Raw genomic sequence first — 19,853 nt, 5'->3', positions numbered from 1 at the left:
AATTTTAGTAAGGGAATGCCTTACAGTAGGGAATTTTTATTATGTAGTAAGTGAAATGATAAATGAAGAAGAGTAGGATCACAAGAATCGTGCATTTTCAACCACTTCCTACGCGCTCCATGCTTCGACTATCTGAGCAATATTCAAAGCACCTCGAAAATATGCTTTATATATTGAATTTATAAATACTGCTCGCTTACTTCATACAAATAGTATCTAAACCGGATAAAACATTGCTCATCGTAAAGCAAGGTACAGGCCTGTTTCTGGAGGTCGGTAAAATTGTTTGTCTTAATACTCCATTATAGGTCCTTAGTGTGTAAGGCGCTATGAAGGTTAATACGTAGTTGTCATATCATTGCCTGCTCTTTTCTATTATATTGTATATCTACCCTCGTCTTAATATAAAAAATGTAATCTCAACGTCACTACATAATTCATAGATCCTATTATATCTAATCGATAGCGACGATGAAATCAATTCCCGAGCTATTATAAAAACGCAAAGCGCATTAGGACACTAACTGATAAATATGACGAATTTCAGTCGACTGCAGGTAGTAGTGTGCACGAATTTCAATTTTCTTCTTTCATGATGAATGTGAAGGTATTAAATACAAATATTCTATAGTCAAAAGCTAACAGTTCTGAAATATTTAACATTTTCAGGAATGCACGATTTGTTATTAATTAAATATGCCAAATAGTGCATACGCTAGGCAACAAAGGCTACTAGGTATAGTCAGTATATAATAATGAAAAGAGGACCCTGAAAAGTATGTCAACTTAATTAAAAGCCAAATTGAAGACATTAATTAGAGCAAGTTATAGACTGTTTCACATTATCGTGAACCATAAGCGAGTCGGTTTGAATGGTTAAGTTTTCAACTGCAAGATCATAGCATTGACTTTAGGACGTCATGTACCTATACAGTAAAAGATGCCTTAGACAGAGTGACTATAAACATATCTAATAACCATTATTCACAATTGATAGATGTTTTTTGCAAATGAACAGGAAAATGCCTCAAAGACCCGAGTGCGCTAGTTTATCTACGTGAATTCTAATTTTAATTTTATTAGTCATACTGAGCGTGGGTCTTTGTAAAGTAGTCTGATTTATGTCAAATTATAAATAGCAAGCACATTTTGAATCGTAGACAGCGACTGTGAGTTTTATTTACGTTTATGCTACAAGTGATAGAAGAGTTGGGCATCTTAATTATAAGAATTTCCTCAATTAATCTAATAAGTCGCAAATTTTAAACTAAAAACGTATTCCAATTGTGCGGGCCAATTTTATTTCGAGTTGTTCCCTCTTCCTTCTCTTTCCCGCTGCCTACTAGATAAATAAAAATGCGTCCATCCGTCCAGTTGCTAGTCCGGCTCGAAAGGCTGCCCTCGATGATGTGTGGTCTTCCCTGTTGGTTGTGGTCCAAAACAGATGATCTTTTCCCGATGCAGGAGGCAAAGAGTGTGTTCCCTAAGGCACTCATCCTGCAGCAGGCAAACACGGGAGCCATTGTAAAAACTAAGACGCATATTCACGATTTGCCAACGTGTTTGATCGTTATGTGAGAACAATTGTGAGTGCAACTGCCTGTGCACACGGAAACAAATAATAAGAGAAAGCTGTCGTGACAGAAAGTTAGATAAGAACTGATTCGGACTTGCTGCACTGTCAAAGGAACCGGCGCCTAGATGGCTCTCAAAATTTTGTAGAAGGATATCCGCGGCCTTAGCGGGAAGTCAAGGTAATAGACTACGCAATCAGTAGTTCCACATGAACAGATATTTCCAAGTCTATCGACAGGTTTAACACCCTTATAAAATCGCAAGCTGACTCGCTCTAAATGACAATGTGTACCGGAGTAATAATTATACGTATTTTTGGGTCTTATAATGTGATAGTTGAAATTGTAAACAGCAGTCATTTTTGCAATGAATAATGCTCGTGCTTAGCCATTGACGATCAAGCTATATCATGTACCTTACTAAAAAAATGGCATTTTACGATAAAATGGTTAGTATAGTATTTGAATATAAATAGAGGACGTTCTCTGGTTTCATTTTTTCAGTCTCGATTTAAGAAGATAAAGGCTGTGAAATGAGTCATAATAGACGTGATGATGCAGTCCCTAATAGCGATTCGCCAAGGGTAAGTACCTCCCGTTGTTGAACTGTTTAACATGATACTTCTAAAAAATGCTACACTGCGCATTTGAGAAAATTCTTTACTCATGTAAAGGCTTTTTTTCGTCTTCGACTCTTCATAGTTATATTAGTTAATTGTTTCCTGATTTAACGAAATAGAATGGGCGAATCTGAGCGTGGCAGTTAAAGACCGACTGCGCTGAAACACTGCGTATCGTCGTCGGGCTTTCTTGGCCAACAACAACCTGTTTTCTAGCAAGATATAGATGAAAACGGCGTCCGCTACAGTCCCTAAGATCTTCTTTCTACCATGAAACGTTTCTTCGGGGTCTCTTTGTTAACGTACTTAATTTTGAGACTTACTCAGTTTCTAGCACAAACCGCCTGACACGCCGACAAGTTACAGAACTTGAAGGCGACAAATTAAGGTTATCTACTAAATCCTTCGCATCTGCGATAAGATCGATAATTAAGTATTTTTGTCAACAACGTCATTTTCCATGCCGTAATAACAAAGAAAAAATTGATATATTATGGATAGTGTCTATGATCTCCTTTAGGTCGACTTATCTGGCATTTTACCGTCCTGTTAACCTTACTGAAATCACAGCTCCTTTAAGCTGTTCACTATTCACTTCCGGGTAAAGTTGACTTGTGTCTTGTCCTTTATTAACCGCACGGGTAAGGCAAGTTGTTTACGTCTGCAACTCAGCAAAATACTCAATAATCCCACTTTTCGCACATGATTTTTTTCTTTTTTACCTGAATTTTCGGATTTTTTTTAATCAGTTATGAATACATTATACTCTGTAGGAATACATAAATATTATAAGCTATATTCCGAGTAATTGATACTTGACAGCTTAAATTTTGCTTTGTTCAAAGCTTTTTCACTAGCTCTTCGTCATAATATTTTAAGAAAACCGTATGAATTATTCATCTGGACCAGTTCGTGTATGTTTTTAGAAGTGTACAATATGTAAACTACGAGTTTTCTTTGCGTTAAAAGATGAATTAGTCCGTATGGCACCCAGCTTTCAGTTAACAAAGACTGTCTACTCTCATATGAGTATACCACATCGATTGTATTGTAATTTGTATTGTAACTGGCAGCAGCTAAAATTTTGTTACGAATTCTTCACTGGTAATCTATGAACATTCATATACGATTAGATTTAACTTAATCACTGTGACCTACATTTAGATTGGTACTTTGCACCTAATATCATTGTTGCACCACAGTGCACTGATTGCAACCATTACTCGTTCTAACTTTAATAAGCGTAATTTTACGTTTACAACATTAACATTTTTTTCTCGATTGTGGACTTCTATCTACGTACTGCCGGATGATCTTGTAATAATAGCTTTTGGCATTAAATTCAAACTTCAGGATTCTGCAGGCGGTATACTACTGGGAATCCGTGATGAAGGGTATGCCTTTCTCACGGAAGAAGCTGTTGCACAGATAGCAAGACGAGCCGAGACTACCGAATCGTTTTCAGAACTTATACGAACTTTAGGTAAATAAATATAAAAATAATAAAAAAACTTTCAAACACTTACAGCCAATATTATTGCAAATTAAATTATGATGCTACAGGTTGGAACAATGAGATCATCAATCAAGAGGTATAGACAGAATCAAAAAAAGACAAAAAAATATTACTTTATCTTTGTATTTTGAGAAACCATATTTTATATATAAGCGTTCTTCACGGATGAGTGTGAAAAGTGGCTAATTTTATTCAAATATTTTTATTTTTGGTTCATTAATTAAATATTTTAAAATATACTAATCTAATTTTATGTATGTATGTATGTATAACGTAATTTTATGTCGCACGATTTATAGACCATATATTTTAGTAAATTGAAAAAATTTTGTAAAAAATAAATGAATAAATCGTCTAAAATCTAAAAATAAAATCTATAAATATATATAACTATAATGAATGGAAGGTGCTTGTTAATAATAACTATTTTATTGTATCTTCTTAGATGCAGCCCTGTAGTGAACGATAATTTAGCTTTACGTAACTGCCTTGCTCCTTCTTTACATGACAGGACGGATTTATTCGGATTATTGTGCATTGAAACAGTCCTTTCAACGACCTCTGCCTACGAGATCTTCCTTGACAAATTTATGTTCAGAGGATTTGGCTGGCGCTGGTAAAGAGGCCATTCGGGCACAAACTGAAGATGAAAAGGACGTCGATTCATCTGAACCTTCACGTCGGAGGTTTGTGATATAAACGGTTAATAGTAATGCTTCATTTCGTTTCCGCGTGCGTTATGATTCATGTCTCACTGTTTTACATCGATATCTGCTGCGACAGCACGTCATTTTGACTGTCTAAACGTTTCGACCACTCGTGTAATTTCTCTCTTACTAAGTAGCAGCATGTTGAATTAAACCTGGGCCTATGACCCTGAAACCATATATTGTTAACGTTATTTTTGAATCGCGCTTGGCACCCTAAATGAGAAATAAATTTTCATTTTTAAATTTCAACTTCATATTTTTCTAGAGAATCGCTTACATCGATCGGATCTGATTTGGAAGACGCTGTTCTAGAGCAAACGGTCGATGTTGAAGCTGTCCGGAGAAGCTATGATATCCTCTTTAAACTCAAGGATAAGGGTAAATGTTCTTGTGATTAAGGTTTACATGTTTTACGTTTATATGCATTCATTCAAAACTACCTGTAACATACCATGCTGTACCAAAAAAGCAGATTCAGTATCTCCTTCTGATCCAGTTAGTGTATACTGCTTTTATTGAAAAACATCATTTTTTGTAGAGGACTATTTTGACAATAATGGCAAAGTAGGAAAAACACTTTTGGACTCAACAAATCACGCTGCATTGAAGACAATCAGTAATTTTTAAGACAACAATTATAAATCAACGCATTCTACTTGCCACTCGCGTTTAATGAAAAGCCACTGAATTCGATCATTTATTTCTTTTTATGTGTTCTTGCAGATGGCAGTATACCGGCAGTGCGTCCACTGACAAATACGCTGCCTTCTTTCTGTCAGTCCCTGGAGTTAGATCTCCGCACCGGTCGGGTGTCTCCAACAGAACCAGGATTTTCATCCATGATAATCCTCCTGCTCGAATTACCAATGCTTGAGATTCCAGCCCTTGCCAATGTGTTACCCGATCTCTGCAGTCTCATAGTTAGTATATTTTGGAATCATAAAATGTGCTTTCTTGATTAATGATAAAAAGTCTGGGATTATTTAGTAGTTGGTATTGAGTAAAGGGAAATATTTTTTTATGATCCTAATATATTTTGTGCAATATTGATTAAAACATATAGTATAGCAATGTCAAAATAGCCAAACTTCTGTTAGTGAAATAAAAATAACGAGAGCAGTAATCACTGGTATCATGCTGTATTTCAAAAGAAAAGTATTTCTTATGTGCAAGTTCAGATCACATACCTAGAAACCTATACGCGTAATATATTCCACTTTTTATGCATTTTTCACGTAAACATATTTTTTATTCCTTCATATTTAGCCATTCCAACAGATCTTATACGGCCGGTTACTCAAATTATTCGTGTATGAATGAACATACTAGGATAGATGGAAGTAGTAATAAACTGGAATAATAGCTACATACCTGTATCTGCACTGCCGTATAACAATCGGACTAAACAAGCATCAGGACTGTGAGTTCTTTATGCATATTGAATTTTTATACCATGTTCGTGTTTGGCACTTGAACTTAATGTATTCAAGGGCTTCGGCGACTCGTGTTATGAAGCCACTGAGCCCTTTTTATAGTTTGTGTAATGTCATGATTAGAATTCAAATTACAGGGCTTTACAATACACAGACATCAAGAGGCAGCCGTAAAGATTAAAAATGAATATACGACAGTTATCTAAAGTATGATTTGTGAAATACTGGTGCAATAGTTTTCGAAGTGGTTTCTAACAAACACTTAGTGACAAGTTATAACTAACGGCTACAAAACTTAATTTCAGGTGAAGTTACCTATTCCTGCTCAAGCTAAATTAGCAAGAATACTAGCGGTTGTATGGCGTGATTCACCGGTTTGTATTATTCCTGTGTGGAAGACACACATATTTAGATATAATCTCATTGAGGGGGTTTGGGGTGCTGAGAGTTTCACCTTCAATGAAACAAGATTTTTTTAGGGAAACAACACATACTGGATGATGTAATTAGTAAAGAGGTATGCATTTTCAATCTCAAGACGTAGTATTTTGGTTATGGGAAATTAAGCGATGGGACAAAACACATACCAAACGTAACGAAATTATTCAAGTGACTGCATGAGTTTCACTTTTTCTGGTATTCTTACAGAGTCGTTTTCAGCAGCTTGTGTATACAGTTCAACAGCTAATAACGACAAGATCACTAGGAGCAGTATTCCGGGTGGACTACATAACAAGCGAAGACCAAGTTGTTAGTACTTAACTTCAGCTATTATTAGAAACTAATTAATCGACTGGAACATTCCATAGGAGGAGTAGCGTACGAGCCTCGAATAAAAACCTTGTCGTGCTAGTATTTAAGTACCGAACAATGCATGCCTACCTTTTATAGTCCCAGCAGCGTAACTACTCATTTCAGCAGCCGTTCTCATCAAAACTAACCTTAGTTCGATAAACGAATTTATTTGTTCGGTCGCTTCGTCTCAAGATCTGCGACGCCACGCGTTTCCTGCGTGTTCTCTTTGCTGTGGATTTGTTAGCCGGAGATATGGAACCTAAGCTGAGCTTGCCCTCTGCGTCGTCTGGTCCTTTGAGGTCTGACGCAGACACTCTAGCTGACGGTTCTGTGGGAAATAGTGAACAGGTAAAAACATATCACAAACCGATGCCGCAATTAAAAATATACTAAAGCAGAAGCAATAGATTTATCAATTTTATGGATAAATATAATCTTATCTCTAGAACTAATGAAATCTCAATACAGCTTTGTCGTGCATTAATTTTACGTTTATTCATTTAAGTCACTTAACTAACACACCTCATTGTATACGTAAGAATAAAGCCTCGGTAATTTCTGGGATTTGCGTTTTTCATAGGATGCCCTTCTGCTGGTGGCCGGTCTTGAGCTTGAAGAGTCGGAAGAAGCGTCAGAAGATGAAATGCTTTCATCTCGAGAGGCTGGCGCAGATGCCCAAGGTAGTGCGTCTGCTGTCGGGGAGATAGTTTTAAACGGGACAGCAGAAAGATTAGCGCAAGCCGGACCAGTTCAAACTTCAAACGAAGCCAAACGGAGACGAAGAGGGGCTCCTGTTTCACGGGTCAACGGTAGTAATAGCGGCAGATCGGCAAAAGGTGGCCAAGGCGCTCAAAGTCACTATAGCACTTTCAGTCAGTCGGATCCGCTATTATCAGAGTTAGGTATGGAAAAGGCAAAAAAAGGCCGATTTGTTTGATGACTCTATAAGGAGTCACAAGTCACACGCTTCTATTTTCTAATCTTTCTGTATTTCGCAGTCATATATGTATATATCATAATATGATGAGCTCAATCACTATGACTTATATATTATGTTGCTTAGCTGGTTGCCGTGAGTAATATCGCGACATACGAACAATACAACTATCGATGTTACAAATTTATATTCTCATCTGAGCACGAATCACAAAGGTTAACCAAAAGAGTAAGTATCACCAAAGTGCACAGCACGTTCAGGTTAGGACAATTCTTTCTTAGAATCTTTGATTAGTGGGGACTCGAGTGTGCGGTCCTGCATAAATTGAACACCACAGATAACACTGCCACTTGTAAAATCAGTTTTTAGTATTGAGCTTTCTTAGCTTAAATATTCTAACTCAGCTTTGAAGCAAACTGTGATCGACTTGTTACTCAGGCATCGATGTGTTGGATTGCCGGAAGCCTCTAATCGACCTCGATGAATTCTATAATGAATTGCTTTCGGAACTACTCAGTATCGAGCACGACTACAACAACTATCGCGAAGGTACGTGATTTTAATACCAAACGAGCGAGCAAACTCATCGCAATATATTTAGTGTATGTATATATGTATGTGTTCAGTCTCCATTTGTCAGAGTTTTTACGATATCTTTACCTGGATACCTAAACAGGCTCACGTATTGTATAGTTTGATTCTACGATTCGATAAATAAGGGATATATGTTACCTTACGTATTATTGTTTGATGCCATTCTAACACCTGAGACTCGAGAAAAATGGATAAGGAGCCTGTTATGTGTTACCAAGGGTAATTAGCCAGACGATAAAGAAAACAAAAACTAATTGTAGTTCTGTTCGAAATGTTTCGTTTACACAGGGGCTCGAACAGATAAATTTTCGTTTTTGTCTTGTCCGTTCGTGCTGACTCCGACAGCACGGATCCAAGCTCTATATTTGGACAACCGCATGAAGATGAACGACCACAGAGCACTCGATTTCTTTTCAGCTCTCATGCACGGCGATGAATTGAATCCGGTAACTGGCTTCAATTCTTTTTTTTTTGAATTCTAAAGAACGTCTTAAGCTGGCGATTCTGAGGTTACATTACCTAGCAAAATGATATAAAGAGATAATTTTTTATATGTCGTCGTTTAGGTCCTTAAGCTTCAAGTTCGTCGTGATCATATCATTGAGGATGCGCTTAATAATCTACAACTTAATGCACTCGATAACCCTGGAAATCTTAAGAAGCAACTTGTCGTCGAATTTGAGGGAGAACAGGGTACGATAGTGCAGCTATATTCCCAAACGAATTTTATAAACTATATTCATGATATACTCTGCATTTCCATTTGTATTTTGCATGTGTATTATAATCCTCTTTCATAATATACAATTTGTGAGGTTCGCCTTCATGTACGTTTTTCAGAAAAGGTAGTGCGGTTTTACTGTAGGCCCATTGCGTCATTTCTGAAATGATGGTTGTTATGAACTATCACGAAGTATTTCCAAGCACAGCTCGTGATTGCCAGAAAGCTGATGTGTGTACTATAGGGAACTGAGCCACTTTGTAAAACTGCGTCGTTTGTTGCCTTGTAGCCATCCTGTAAGGTCCGAATATATTTTTAAGATAAGAAATAGCTTTCTTTGAAAGGTTTTAGGTTTTTCATCCAATATGCTTGTTCGTGATTTTCCCCTCTTTTTCTAATTTCTATTGACTACAAAACCCCGTGTCGAGACCTTCATATGACAACTTTGTATTGAAATTTTTTGGCCATTGTGAACTTTAGGCATCGTGAAACAAGAGCCATCCAACTAAGCCCGAATTATCATGTGATATTCGTATATGACGTTTCTTTTAAAATATGCCTGTATTTATTATTTACACAAGTGTATTTCTTTTTAATTGATACAAATTGAACTTTAAATGTGAGGTTCTGAGATTGTATGTTATATATATATATATATATATATATATATATATATATATATATATATAACGTACTGAAGAAAACTAAAAAAAAGCTTACTTTATTTGATCATTTTATATAATAAGCGATAACAATGCCATTACCAATATTGGATCGTAGTGATGATTATTTCAGTGCTATACCAGCGTGATCTAACTTTGGTCTGGTAACTTATAAATAAGTTATGAATCAGACATGGGATATATAAAAACTAACTTTAGCCTACATGTTTCATGTATTTCGTAAAATCTTGGCCATGAGAACTTTTGTCAACGACTCAGCTTGTAGGCAAATTTTGCCAGTAAGCAAAAATGTTTGAGTCAAATTTCGCGATGGTCTCGCATAATAATTATATCATAAATTCTTCACAGGCGTAGACGAGGGTGGCGTTTCGAAGGAGTTTTTCCAGTTGGTCGTGGAACAACTATTTAATCCAGATTTCGGAATGTTCACACTTGATGAGGAGACACGAAGTTACTGGTTTAATCCAACTTCGTTCGAAGCCGATGCTCAGTTTGGCCTTATTGGTACGTTTGTAAATAGCACCTATCAACATGATCGCTTATGTAAACGAAGTTCTATCAGTGAGTTTAATAAACATGGAGAAATGTTTCGTTCTCTATGATAACTTTATCATTTTGTCGTTGAATTGTTTATTTGAAGGCTTTAAATACCTTATTTTCTCGCTCGTTACAGGCATCATTCTCGGATTGGCTATCTATAATAATGTCATTCTGGATATCCGGCTTCCGATGGTGGTATACCGGAAGTTGTTTGGTGCTCGAGGAACCTACAGAGACCTAATCGATTATGATCCTAGTCTTGCCAAGGGTCTTCATCAAATGCTAGTTTATAATGGTTAGTGCTTGAGAAGGTGCATCGGTTGCAGTTTTTACTATCAAATCATTGAAGGGGTACAATTTATGGATTGGTTTTCCTATGGCAGACATTAAAACCTGGCCCTTAGCTTTGTGCTACTATCATGCGTAGACGTTCGTTCATGAACTAACACGTTTTCTATCCTCCCTCTGACTAGAACCGAACATTACGGATGTGTTCTGTCAAACGTTCCAAGTAACTTATAAAGATGTGTTTGGTGCCACGCTTACCCATGACCTTCGACCGAATGGAGATAGCATCGTCGTTGATCACACAAACAAGGTAACAAAAAAGATTATGTGGTAATAACAGACAGAGTTAGTATAAAGACAGAGGACGTAAAGACAGATGGTTACGTACCACTGGAAGGTTCCTTGCTATCGATGTTTTATTCGGGTCCCAAAATATTCCAGTTATTTTAATCTTCTTCCATGAAGGTCAATAGGCCATCGAAACGGCCCGGGATAAGTGTGAATTGTACGGCGAGGACTTTATAACTGACAGTGCTACTCAAACGCGCCTTGTGAGCAGCATCTGAGTATAGCTTTAAAAAATAGCATCTTCTACCTAAAGAGCGGTTTCCACTCGATTTTCTGCGCTGGAATGCGCTGAGTCTTTTTTCGTGAAGTATAAGAGGGGCCAATAAGGGGTGTTAGAGGAGCCAATATCTCTTAGTTAAGGAGTGCTCACCGTATATAGAACCAACCGATTACATCGTTTCCGTAGCTCTTCGGCATTGTAAGTGCCTTCTTCCGTAAATTTTTTCATCCGATATGCCTGTGTTTGGAAACCAAAAATAAGGTTCAATTTGTAATACAAGCGAAACAATTGCAACGAGATTGTACAACAAATAGAGCCTTTCCCCATATATAACATGGGGTTCATCAGTTAAGTCATAATAAGAAAGCCGCACGTAAAGGCCAATAGAACTTCCATTACTATATACATCTGTATTTGTAGATATTCGTACATGTATAGGAACTTAGTACACAGAATGCTCCCAGGTCGAGCAGGAAGAATGTAGCAAAATGAACGCAACAGCACAGTTTATGTATGACACTGCTTTTAAATTAGACAAACAATTTAAGTCCTTCAGGTACGATGAATACCATTTTCGATATCCGAGACAGAAGTTCAACTTATCCAATTACGTAAGGTCTAAATACTCAGTTTTACTCATAGGTTTCTCATTCACTGTTATTTACACAATCTTGTATGTATAAAAAAAAAAACTAATTTGACTTGGGAATAAGACAGAAAACGCGATTGAACAAGAAGCAATATCCGTGAAAAAGAAAGTTTCTCTTTTTGATGCTATGCGACTTCCTTTGAAGAACGCTTCTATTGAGAGCCATTAAAGTGTAACGGCTGTCCTTATGAGGTCAGCTCCTTATCCAAGGGCATACTTAAATATTCTGAGTTATTCTCTCTCGTGAGTAAGTGTTCCATTTTGTATTTCTTCGAATAAATTAAATATACAGGCATTCAACCATAAATAAGTATACACTTGAATTCGTCACCTGAGATCGCCCAAGAGTAATGCCATTCATGTATTCCATTCTGTATTAGCTTTTGCGTGTTCGGTAGCGATTCCTTACCTACATGGCATTTTATAGTGGGTTTTACAGTAGCAATATTGCTCGCTTCTCTACGGTCTATTTGCATGCTTAGTGCAGCTATGTCAACTATTATGTTCAAGCCCTGGTAGAATGGGGTTAATTCCTTTATTTCATAATATGTACAGTTTTTACTTGGCAGAAAAGAGATCAATAAGATATAGATCTGATTTTTGGCGTGTTTTATTGACAGTAGTTTTAGACAGTGTATGAATATGGATATGAACATGGATAACCGCTGTACCTGGTCTTTAAATCACTTACATCTTCGAGCAAAATGTATCGACTCTGAAATGACCGAGTTCGTTAAAGATTATGCTCTAGGTCAACCTATGCATTAACCGCTCTCAAGCGTCTCATTGAAGCGCGGCAAAACGTCGGTGCCAGATAAGTGAGGAAGTTCATGCGGCTTTTTCCTAGAAAAATCAGGCTTTCTACCGGTAGCAGAGAAGATGAACGCATACCCGCAGCAAAAAACCGCTAACCAAAATTTGTCCCAGTCGTCGTCGCTCTGCATAGCATATATATACTGTTAAGCTTAGCGAGAGGTTTGTCGGGTGGTCACGAATGTTGTGATTCGAAACGGGTACTGCTTGATGAAAGCCATAGCCGAAAACAGTGCTTCGTCATCGGAATATTAGTGAGTGTCAGTTATTGTCAAATAACTTTGTATGGAGTGCATCGCACCAAAATTCAAAACTGCATTTTTTTTTTACCCTGAAATCGATGATCTCTGATAACCATTCGGCTCCAAAAAAAAAATTGCCATGAGGCAAGGTGGAATATTCTGAATAAAAATCAGATTGAAGGGGTTCGGAAGTTCACCAACACGTAAAAAAGCCATTTCTTATGATCCGTAATATTTAAAACAGAATTTAGCGACTGTTTTCGTGAATATTGATCCTTAATTGGGTCATCCAAATAAGGTCTCATGGTTAGCCTATTTAAGAGTTGCAGCTCCATTTTGCACCTCTCAAGCTTATTAGCCATTTCCAGCCTTTGCGATTTTGGGACGTTTGGATTGTAACTAGCTCAGAAAATACTTCCGGTAGATTGTTTATATAGAGTATACGTAAACGATACCTTATTGAGTCCTCGCGTACCAATATCGCTTGACGCACAAGTGCTATAAAAGGAGTTACCTATGTATCACAAAAAAAGATCCTTTAAAAATGACCAGTGAGCGGTTTAGCCCCGAAGTAAGATGTTTATTTTCGTCTAGGTGGTTTTAGTAATAGTCTACACAGAAGAATCGTAATTTAATTTATCCATATACATATATATATATATGGAGAGAGAGAAAAGAGGAGGGATAGATTCTCATTTTGCGAACCTTTTTTTCTATTGTTTCTTTGTAAATAAAATCGAATTTATTAGAGAACATTTTATGGCAATACAATATAGCTATTGTGTAGATGGGCTTTTGAAGTTCCTCTTTTCCTAATCAATCTGTAATCAATAGATATTCGTTTCTGATAAAATGTATTCATGATGAAAAGGAGATAAATAACAGAAAAGTAATTATCGTCATGTTTGTCTTCATTCCAGGTGGAGTTTGTGGAACTTTACGCTGACTTTCTACTTAATCGATCTATCGAAAGGCAATTTAATGCGTTCCGACGAGGATTTGAAATGGTGACTAAGGACAGTCCTCTGACCAAGTGGTTCCGGCCTGAAGAAGTAAGCTAGCAACTAATAGCAGAGGATTCGATGAGTCCATGTGTATATGCCATCCTGTCATATAATGTAGAAGTATTTGTAAGATTTTACTAGAAGGAAAATCCACTTGCGCAACTTATTCAAAAGTAGAGTGATGATATTCTATCTCGATTATTTGAGCTTTGATTTGTCAATTATCTGATGAATTTAAGTACAGTAAGAGCATTTTGGTTTTTGAATGGTTTGAATGAATTTAGGTTGAACTTCTAGTGTGCGGTCAACAAGATTTTGATGTCAACGGTCTTCAGCAAAGCTGTGAATATGACGGTTATCAGCCTGATTCTGAGGTGATATACACCATTCTAAAAATTTTAGTAGCACTGTATTATTGTACAAATTGTTGTGTAAAATCGCAATGACTAAGGCTTTGGGCGTTTACCAATAGAGTACTTCAACATATAGATTTAACATATAGATACAAAAAAATGTGTATCTGCAGTAACCCAGCTACGTCACGTCTTCTTTCTCAAAGATAGAGTAAGATAAACACTACTGTGTGTTCTTTGCCATATACGAGTCTTACCAGCTAATCTACTGGTTTTTGTATGGGTTATTTTAGGTTATTCGATGGTTCTGGGAAGTTGTTCATGAGATGGCCGATGATGAACAAAAACTTCTGCTTCAGTTCACTACAGGAAGTGACCGGTATGCTTACCCGTGGCTTCACGAAATGCGTTAACTTCTTTGACTTCTTAGAGTAAAATGATGGGTTGATCAAACATATTCATTCCCGATTCAGACATCTACCGATCGAGCAACCATATATATGTACTAGTAGCTGGTACTATGAGGTTTGTTCTTCGGAAGCTTATCCTTTTCACTACTTAACTAAATTATTCATCAAATATATCAGGGTGAATTACTGTAGCAGAAAAGATGTGCATCTTCATAATTTCAGAGTGCCCGTGGGTGGCCTTGCCAAGTTGCGAATGTCTATTAATCGAAATGGCCCAGATTCCGACCGTCTACCATCGGCCCATACATGCTACAACGTGCTGCTTTTGCCCGAATATTCCAGTAAGGAGAAATTACGGGAACGACTACATAAAGCTATCACCTACTGCAAAGGATTTGGCCTCATGTAGGCATTACTGACGAAACGAAAACTGCGAAATATATGACCCATTCACGCCTAATGCAAATGATCATATCAAAGACTATACGGAAGATAATGAAAACAAAGCTATTGCTATATCATGCTGTCCGCACGACGAAGTATATCCAAAATGGATCGTCAAACAAAATACGGTGCCGCGCACCCTTCTGTTGTAACTTAGGTAGTGTTATAAAAGATTGTAGGCAGATCTATGGATCAGAGTAATGTCGACTCACGTAACATAACGGCACAGGCTACGAAGATAACGGGTGATTCATAGCCACTGGTGGAAAGGTTCATAGAGAATACGCTGTAGTAGTCAATATGGTGTACGATACAGATTACTCTAACGCAAGTTACCATGTTAAAGGAAAAAGAAAACACGACAAGTGAAACTTTAAAGTTGTTTGCTAGTGAATGGTGAAGAAATCGGATGATTATCTAATCCCGACAGTAGCTGTCGATTGATGGGCAACACGCGACGCTTATGTGAACCATTTTCTACAAGCCTCAACAAAGTGGACAAATTTTTTATGCATGGACATAACTCAATTATCGATTTGTTATTTAGGTAACTCCATGTCATTAAAAGATAGCACGCCTATCATTAACATGTCTGTTGTGTTTGTTTTTAAAGTATCTACCGAGACTAGAATTTTTGTAATTCTAAGTATCATTACAGGGTTGTAGGATTATTCAATATAAGATTTCTTTATGGGAAAGGAGAGTACAACCAGCGTACATGTGTCTATTGATTATTTCTAAAAAAACAAAAAAAAACAAAGCACGAATTAAAGTTTATTTGCTATATGTGTATGGTGAAAGCAAACGCCCGTCACTAATTAGACTTTATCGCACCTGCAGATTTTAGAGCCAGCTGCTGAAGAGTTTGTTTTTGTAGCACTTACAATCAATGAAGAAGCTAGTCTGTAATTACTGCGGTTTATTGTGATGTTTTGCTATACTTCGTCGATGATTTAGTCTGATTATTAACGTATAAGGGTAAATCAAGCTTCGCCCTTACCTTCAAAATGAAACAGTTTATGCCGGTTCAACAGCTCTTCATTGTTTCATGTCGTTACTTTTATCCCTTCCTTTTATAAACTTTGTTTTTTCGACACCCAAAAGCATTACAATCAATTGATCTTTGTATTGTGTTCAACAGATATAGCCTTTCACTATAGCGAACAATGAAGGAGCCTTCCGTTACCAACTGCTGTTCAGGATAAAAGAAATTACTGCTGAATTATTTTCGATGATCTCAACGATTTAAAATTTCGCAGACAGTGCTAAAAGAGAGTACGCACTGTATACTGGTCGAGTTAAAAATTGATTATTGATATTTCATTGATTTAGGAAGACGTTTTATTGTGAACAGTACTAAACAAGAAAACCGGCACTTAATTTGAATATTGTTAGTGACGATTGAAGTAAGAGATACAATATGTACCGGTTATGGCTAAGCACTGGTGCCGAGCTTTCCATGGTTAAATTTATGGAAAATCAAACGATCAAGACGTATAAAAGCCTTTCGTTGCTGAGAAGTTTTAGTGGAAGTGTGGCGTCTTATGTTTTACCATGGCAAAAGACGCGTCTTTCTCCCATTGTTTACATGCCTTTAACGGAGCAATAGGACTCAACACTGCGATGAAGTGTAGCAACAACTACGAATAAACGTGTAAGAAATGTCTTCATGCAGGCAGTGTTAAACGAAATATTAGCGTATAGCTTGTTATCTTAATAGCCCAAGAGCATATGTGCTGATAATCACGCTGGCTTACTAAATAGAAATAAAAAGACCTGACGATCTAAAAAAGACAATGCGAAACCTGTAATAATTTTATGCGATAACAGAAAAACCGTTGCCTAAACTTAATACCCATTTAAATCAAACATTCAGAACAATTTCGCCATGCACATATGAAACATATCCTGTAGACATCCAATCGATAATAAGCTTCGTTTGCCCAAATATTCATTTATTGGGCCACACTTTGCAGATGCCCAACATTTGTATAACTTCTCACATGAAACCACTTGCAAGCAGCTATCGGTCACATTTCTCTCTTTTCGAATTTGCGAATATTATGATGACAAATGTTCGCGAACTGAATATTGTGCCTGTTGCTGTTTTGGCATATACTTGAATATTTCATCAGACTTGACGGGAAATTGTTGAGTAAATTTATGCAGTTACTTAAGAAGAAGTTTTTATCGTAATACAAGTAGCGACCTGCTCAGAAATTTCCAAACGGGTAGAAAAGACTGAACTATTAGAATTTATTCAGTAATACCACAAATTAATCTCGTTCGCAACATTTATACGAGAGATCACAAGATGCAGCAATAGTAAAAGTAGAAGAAAAAAATTGCCGAAAAACTTTTACGGGCCACGATGTTAGGCCCATTTCTACTTCGATTTGCAATTTTGCAACGATAGTACAATTTTACATCACTAAATTTTTTCAAATTGATCCTGTGAAGATAAGGTTTATGGATGCTGTGTAATAAAAAGTAATAATCGAAAAGATCCAGTAAATTTAGACATCTATTTTATAAGATGGCTTCTGGATTTCGTTCGACTCTTTCAATTCATATGAAGGTATACAGATGAACGGACCTTTGTTACTTCAAACCTTGGGATATAAGCCTAAACAACGTTGCTTTTTAATATCCAGAAATAGTAATAACAATCTATAATTACATACAACACTCTTTTTTCATATGCGTGCTAGTTATTTTAAATACGCTCAAAGCACTGTGAGGTTAGTTCTGTTGCTGTTGTTGTTCGAGAAAGTGTTTTCAAAAATTTCACAAGGGTTCCTGAAAAGTTTACGATTATTTACGCTTAGCTACGCAAGATTGATTATATTTCATGTATCTATACCTGCATCTATTCGTGTAGCTCTAGTATTTTGTCTCTCTGAACAAATAGACCTAATCACCCACTAATTGTTTGTGTTGTTGATATGGTGGGGCAACTGATACAGTTTCTAGAATGTGTACAGAATAAGCGTAAATCATGTTGACTCCCTAAGTTGTGTTTAACGACAGTAGACGTCAAATGAGAAACATTTAGGTTTTGTGACTATGATCGTAGGGTCACATTAGGTCGATATGTTTATCAGTACGTAATAGTCCATGTGATGTAGGGTTTTGCGTCCCGGATGAAATACCGTCAGTCCGATGCTCACGCTTCAACTAAGAATTCTGTTCACACAAATCAGTGTAACAATTTTATCGTGGACTTCAATGAGAAGATTGAATCACCGAGCTAAAATGTTCATTGTGGCCTAATGCTTAAGACGGTATCGTACACTACACCGTATGCAGGCTGTAATTTCCAAGAGCTTTTTGCACCGTCTTGAGAAAACGTTTGAAGCAGCTCTGTTTGTATTGATTGCTTCACGTTTTAGTTACTCAAGAGCCTGTAGTATCTAAGAACACACTAGCGAATTCCATCACCCCGATTTTTCGCCGGTTGAAGACTTCCTATGGCCGAGACTGATTAAGCTTGATGTAAGCAAACGACACAATTATTGTGAAAGAAGTTGCCAAAACCTGCTTTCCCATTCCATACCGCATCTGCCTTGTTCATGCTATATGAGGCTGGGTTCTTTCCTGTACAATTTTTCTAAAGCAGAATTTTCAGAACGAGGCCTTCCATAAGTGGAGAGCTAAGCAAGCATAGGTGATAAGAAATGTTAGTCGTTTCGTTCAATATATGGAAAAAAGGTTGGTGGAAAATGTGTTACATTTTGATCCTGTTCAGAAGTTCCGAAATAATTACCCTGAATAGTATATATATTTAAACACGAATGACGAGCATTACCGTTTGTGATAATGTCCTGACGTTATGCCTATTGACACGACAAACCGGTGCCATTTACCCTTCCCCCAAACCTGATACACAGTAACTAGAATGACCCTTAACAGTTATGATTGACGCTATGACTATTCGCTTCTATATCGCTCGTACTGTCAAACTTATAAAATCGAAAAATGTTCTATATTTTATATTTTTCGTGTTGCTGTTGAGTGTGCACGCCCGATCAGGTTATTTTCTACGTAAGGAAACTTGATATACGTATTTGTCCCGTAGTGGTCCCTTGTATTGAGTTTCCTTTAATCAATGCACATAGCTCTAGACTTGCAGGGTAGTTACGCGAATTAGATGCCGGAAATTAGCAAAGATGTACTTGTTTCTTTACAATAATGGTAAGATCTTAACGCCAGTTCCTCGCTTGAGCTGCGTGAATATCACTTGACCTCCTTCCTGTTAAAATTCCTAATTAGTCATCATAGTGGGACAAACGATGTTGTCCATCGTGGGATCAGTCGTGCCAATACATTTCTATGATGGAAAATTCCACTGTATCTTGTAAGCGGTTTCGCCAAGGATTAGTCATAAAACGGGTCCTAGAAGAATCAAATTTCTCCTTAAAAGTCCTTATAGGCACATGTTGTTGATATACCCATGACAAAGTTGAATCAACAATTTTCTGCACTCAACGTACATTTACTGTCTTTAAACTTACGAAGTTCCGCCACGAAATTTTGAAATTGGCAGCCATCGGGTGAACTGTGGCCTTACATGGACCTGTGTGTACGCGATTTCTATTTAAACGACCTGTCATCATTATTTTATATTGCTAGATATGAATCCTCTACTTCGCCAAAAACGCTACTTTGTACTTTTGGCTAATTGCTTTATTACAAAATATGAAAAATGATTAACAACGTTGTTTTATTCTATTGCCTAACTAGAGAAGAGTAATTACATGAGCCTTATATGCTTCTATTATGTGCCAAGGCTACGGCATTTCTAAGCACCCCTTGATGGAAGTAGATCGCTGATTTTATCGTTGTTACAGAACCAGTCAGATAAACTTACCTTCCACAGAAACTAGATCATCTTTATTACGTACAAGGTTAGCTAGTGCAACTATTTAAACGCCCCCAAAGTGCTGTTCGTAACGATAG

The 19,853-nt window shown here is 37.0% G+C and overlaps 1 protein-coding gene across 1 annotated transcript; it reads left to right on the top strand.

Moving 5' to 3' along the window:
- The first annotated feature begins 1,371 nt into the window (after positions 1–1,371).
- Positions 1,372–16,691, top strand: LOC111255394 (ubiquitin-protein ligase E3A-like). Its single transcript, XM_022817325.2, has 20 exons — positions 1,372–1,754; positions 2,079–2,158; positions 3,548–3,677; positions 4,222–4,396; positions 4,686–4,798; positions 5,144–5,340; positions 6,159–6,227; positions 6,502–6,603; positions 6,841–6,996; positions 7,229–7,550; positions 8,024–8,134; positions 8,468–8,625; positions 8,746–8,872; positions 9,932–10,087; positions 10,257–10,418; positions 10,597–10,721; positions 13,604–13,735; positions 13,972–14,061; positions 14,334–14,419; positions 14,673–16,691. The coding sequence occupies exons 2-20, from the start codon at positions 2,108–2,110 to the stop codon at positions 14,857–14,859; spliced, it is 2,649 nt and encodes an 882-aa protein (XP_022673060.1). The 5' UTR covers positions 1,372–1,754; positions 2,079–2,107; the 3' UTR covers positions 14,860–16,691.
- The last annotated feature ends 3,162 nt before the right edge of the window (positions 16,692–19,853 follow it).

The sequence above is a fragment of the Varroa destructor genome, unplaced genomic scaffold (assembly GCF_002443255.2).
Source record: "Varroa destructor unplaced genomic scaffold, Vdes_3.0 BEIS01000001.1, whole genome shotgun sequence".
In the NCBI taxonomy this organism is placed as follows: domain Eukaryota; kingdom Metazoa; phylum Arthropoda; class Arachnida; order Mesostigmata; family Varroidae; genus Varroa; species Varroa destructor.
This window is presented reverse-complemented; position numbering and strand designations above follow the sequence as displayed.

Bases quoted from the DNA above. Each gene is read 5' to 3' on its own strand.
- LOC111255394 (XM_022817325.2), top strand. From the start codon at position 2,108: ATGAGTCATAATAGACGTGATGATGCAGTCCCTAATAGCGATTCGCCA. The intron at 6,228-6,501 runs GTTTGTATTATT...GTATTCTTACAG, and splicing joins TTGTATGGCGTGATTCACCG to AGTCGTTTTCAGCAGCTTGT. The intron at 10,419-10,596 runs GTTAGTGCTTGA...CCCTCTGACTAG, and splicing joins TCAAATGCTAGTTTATAATG to AACCGAACATTACGGATGTG.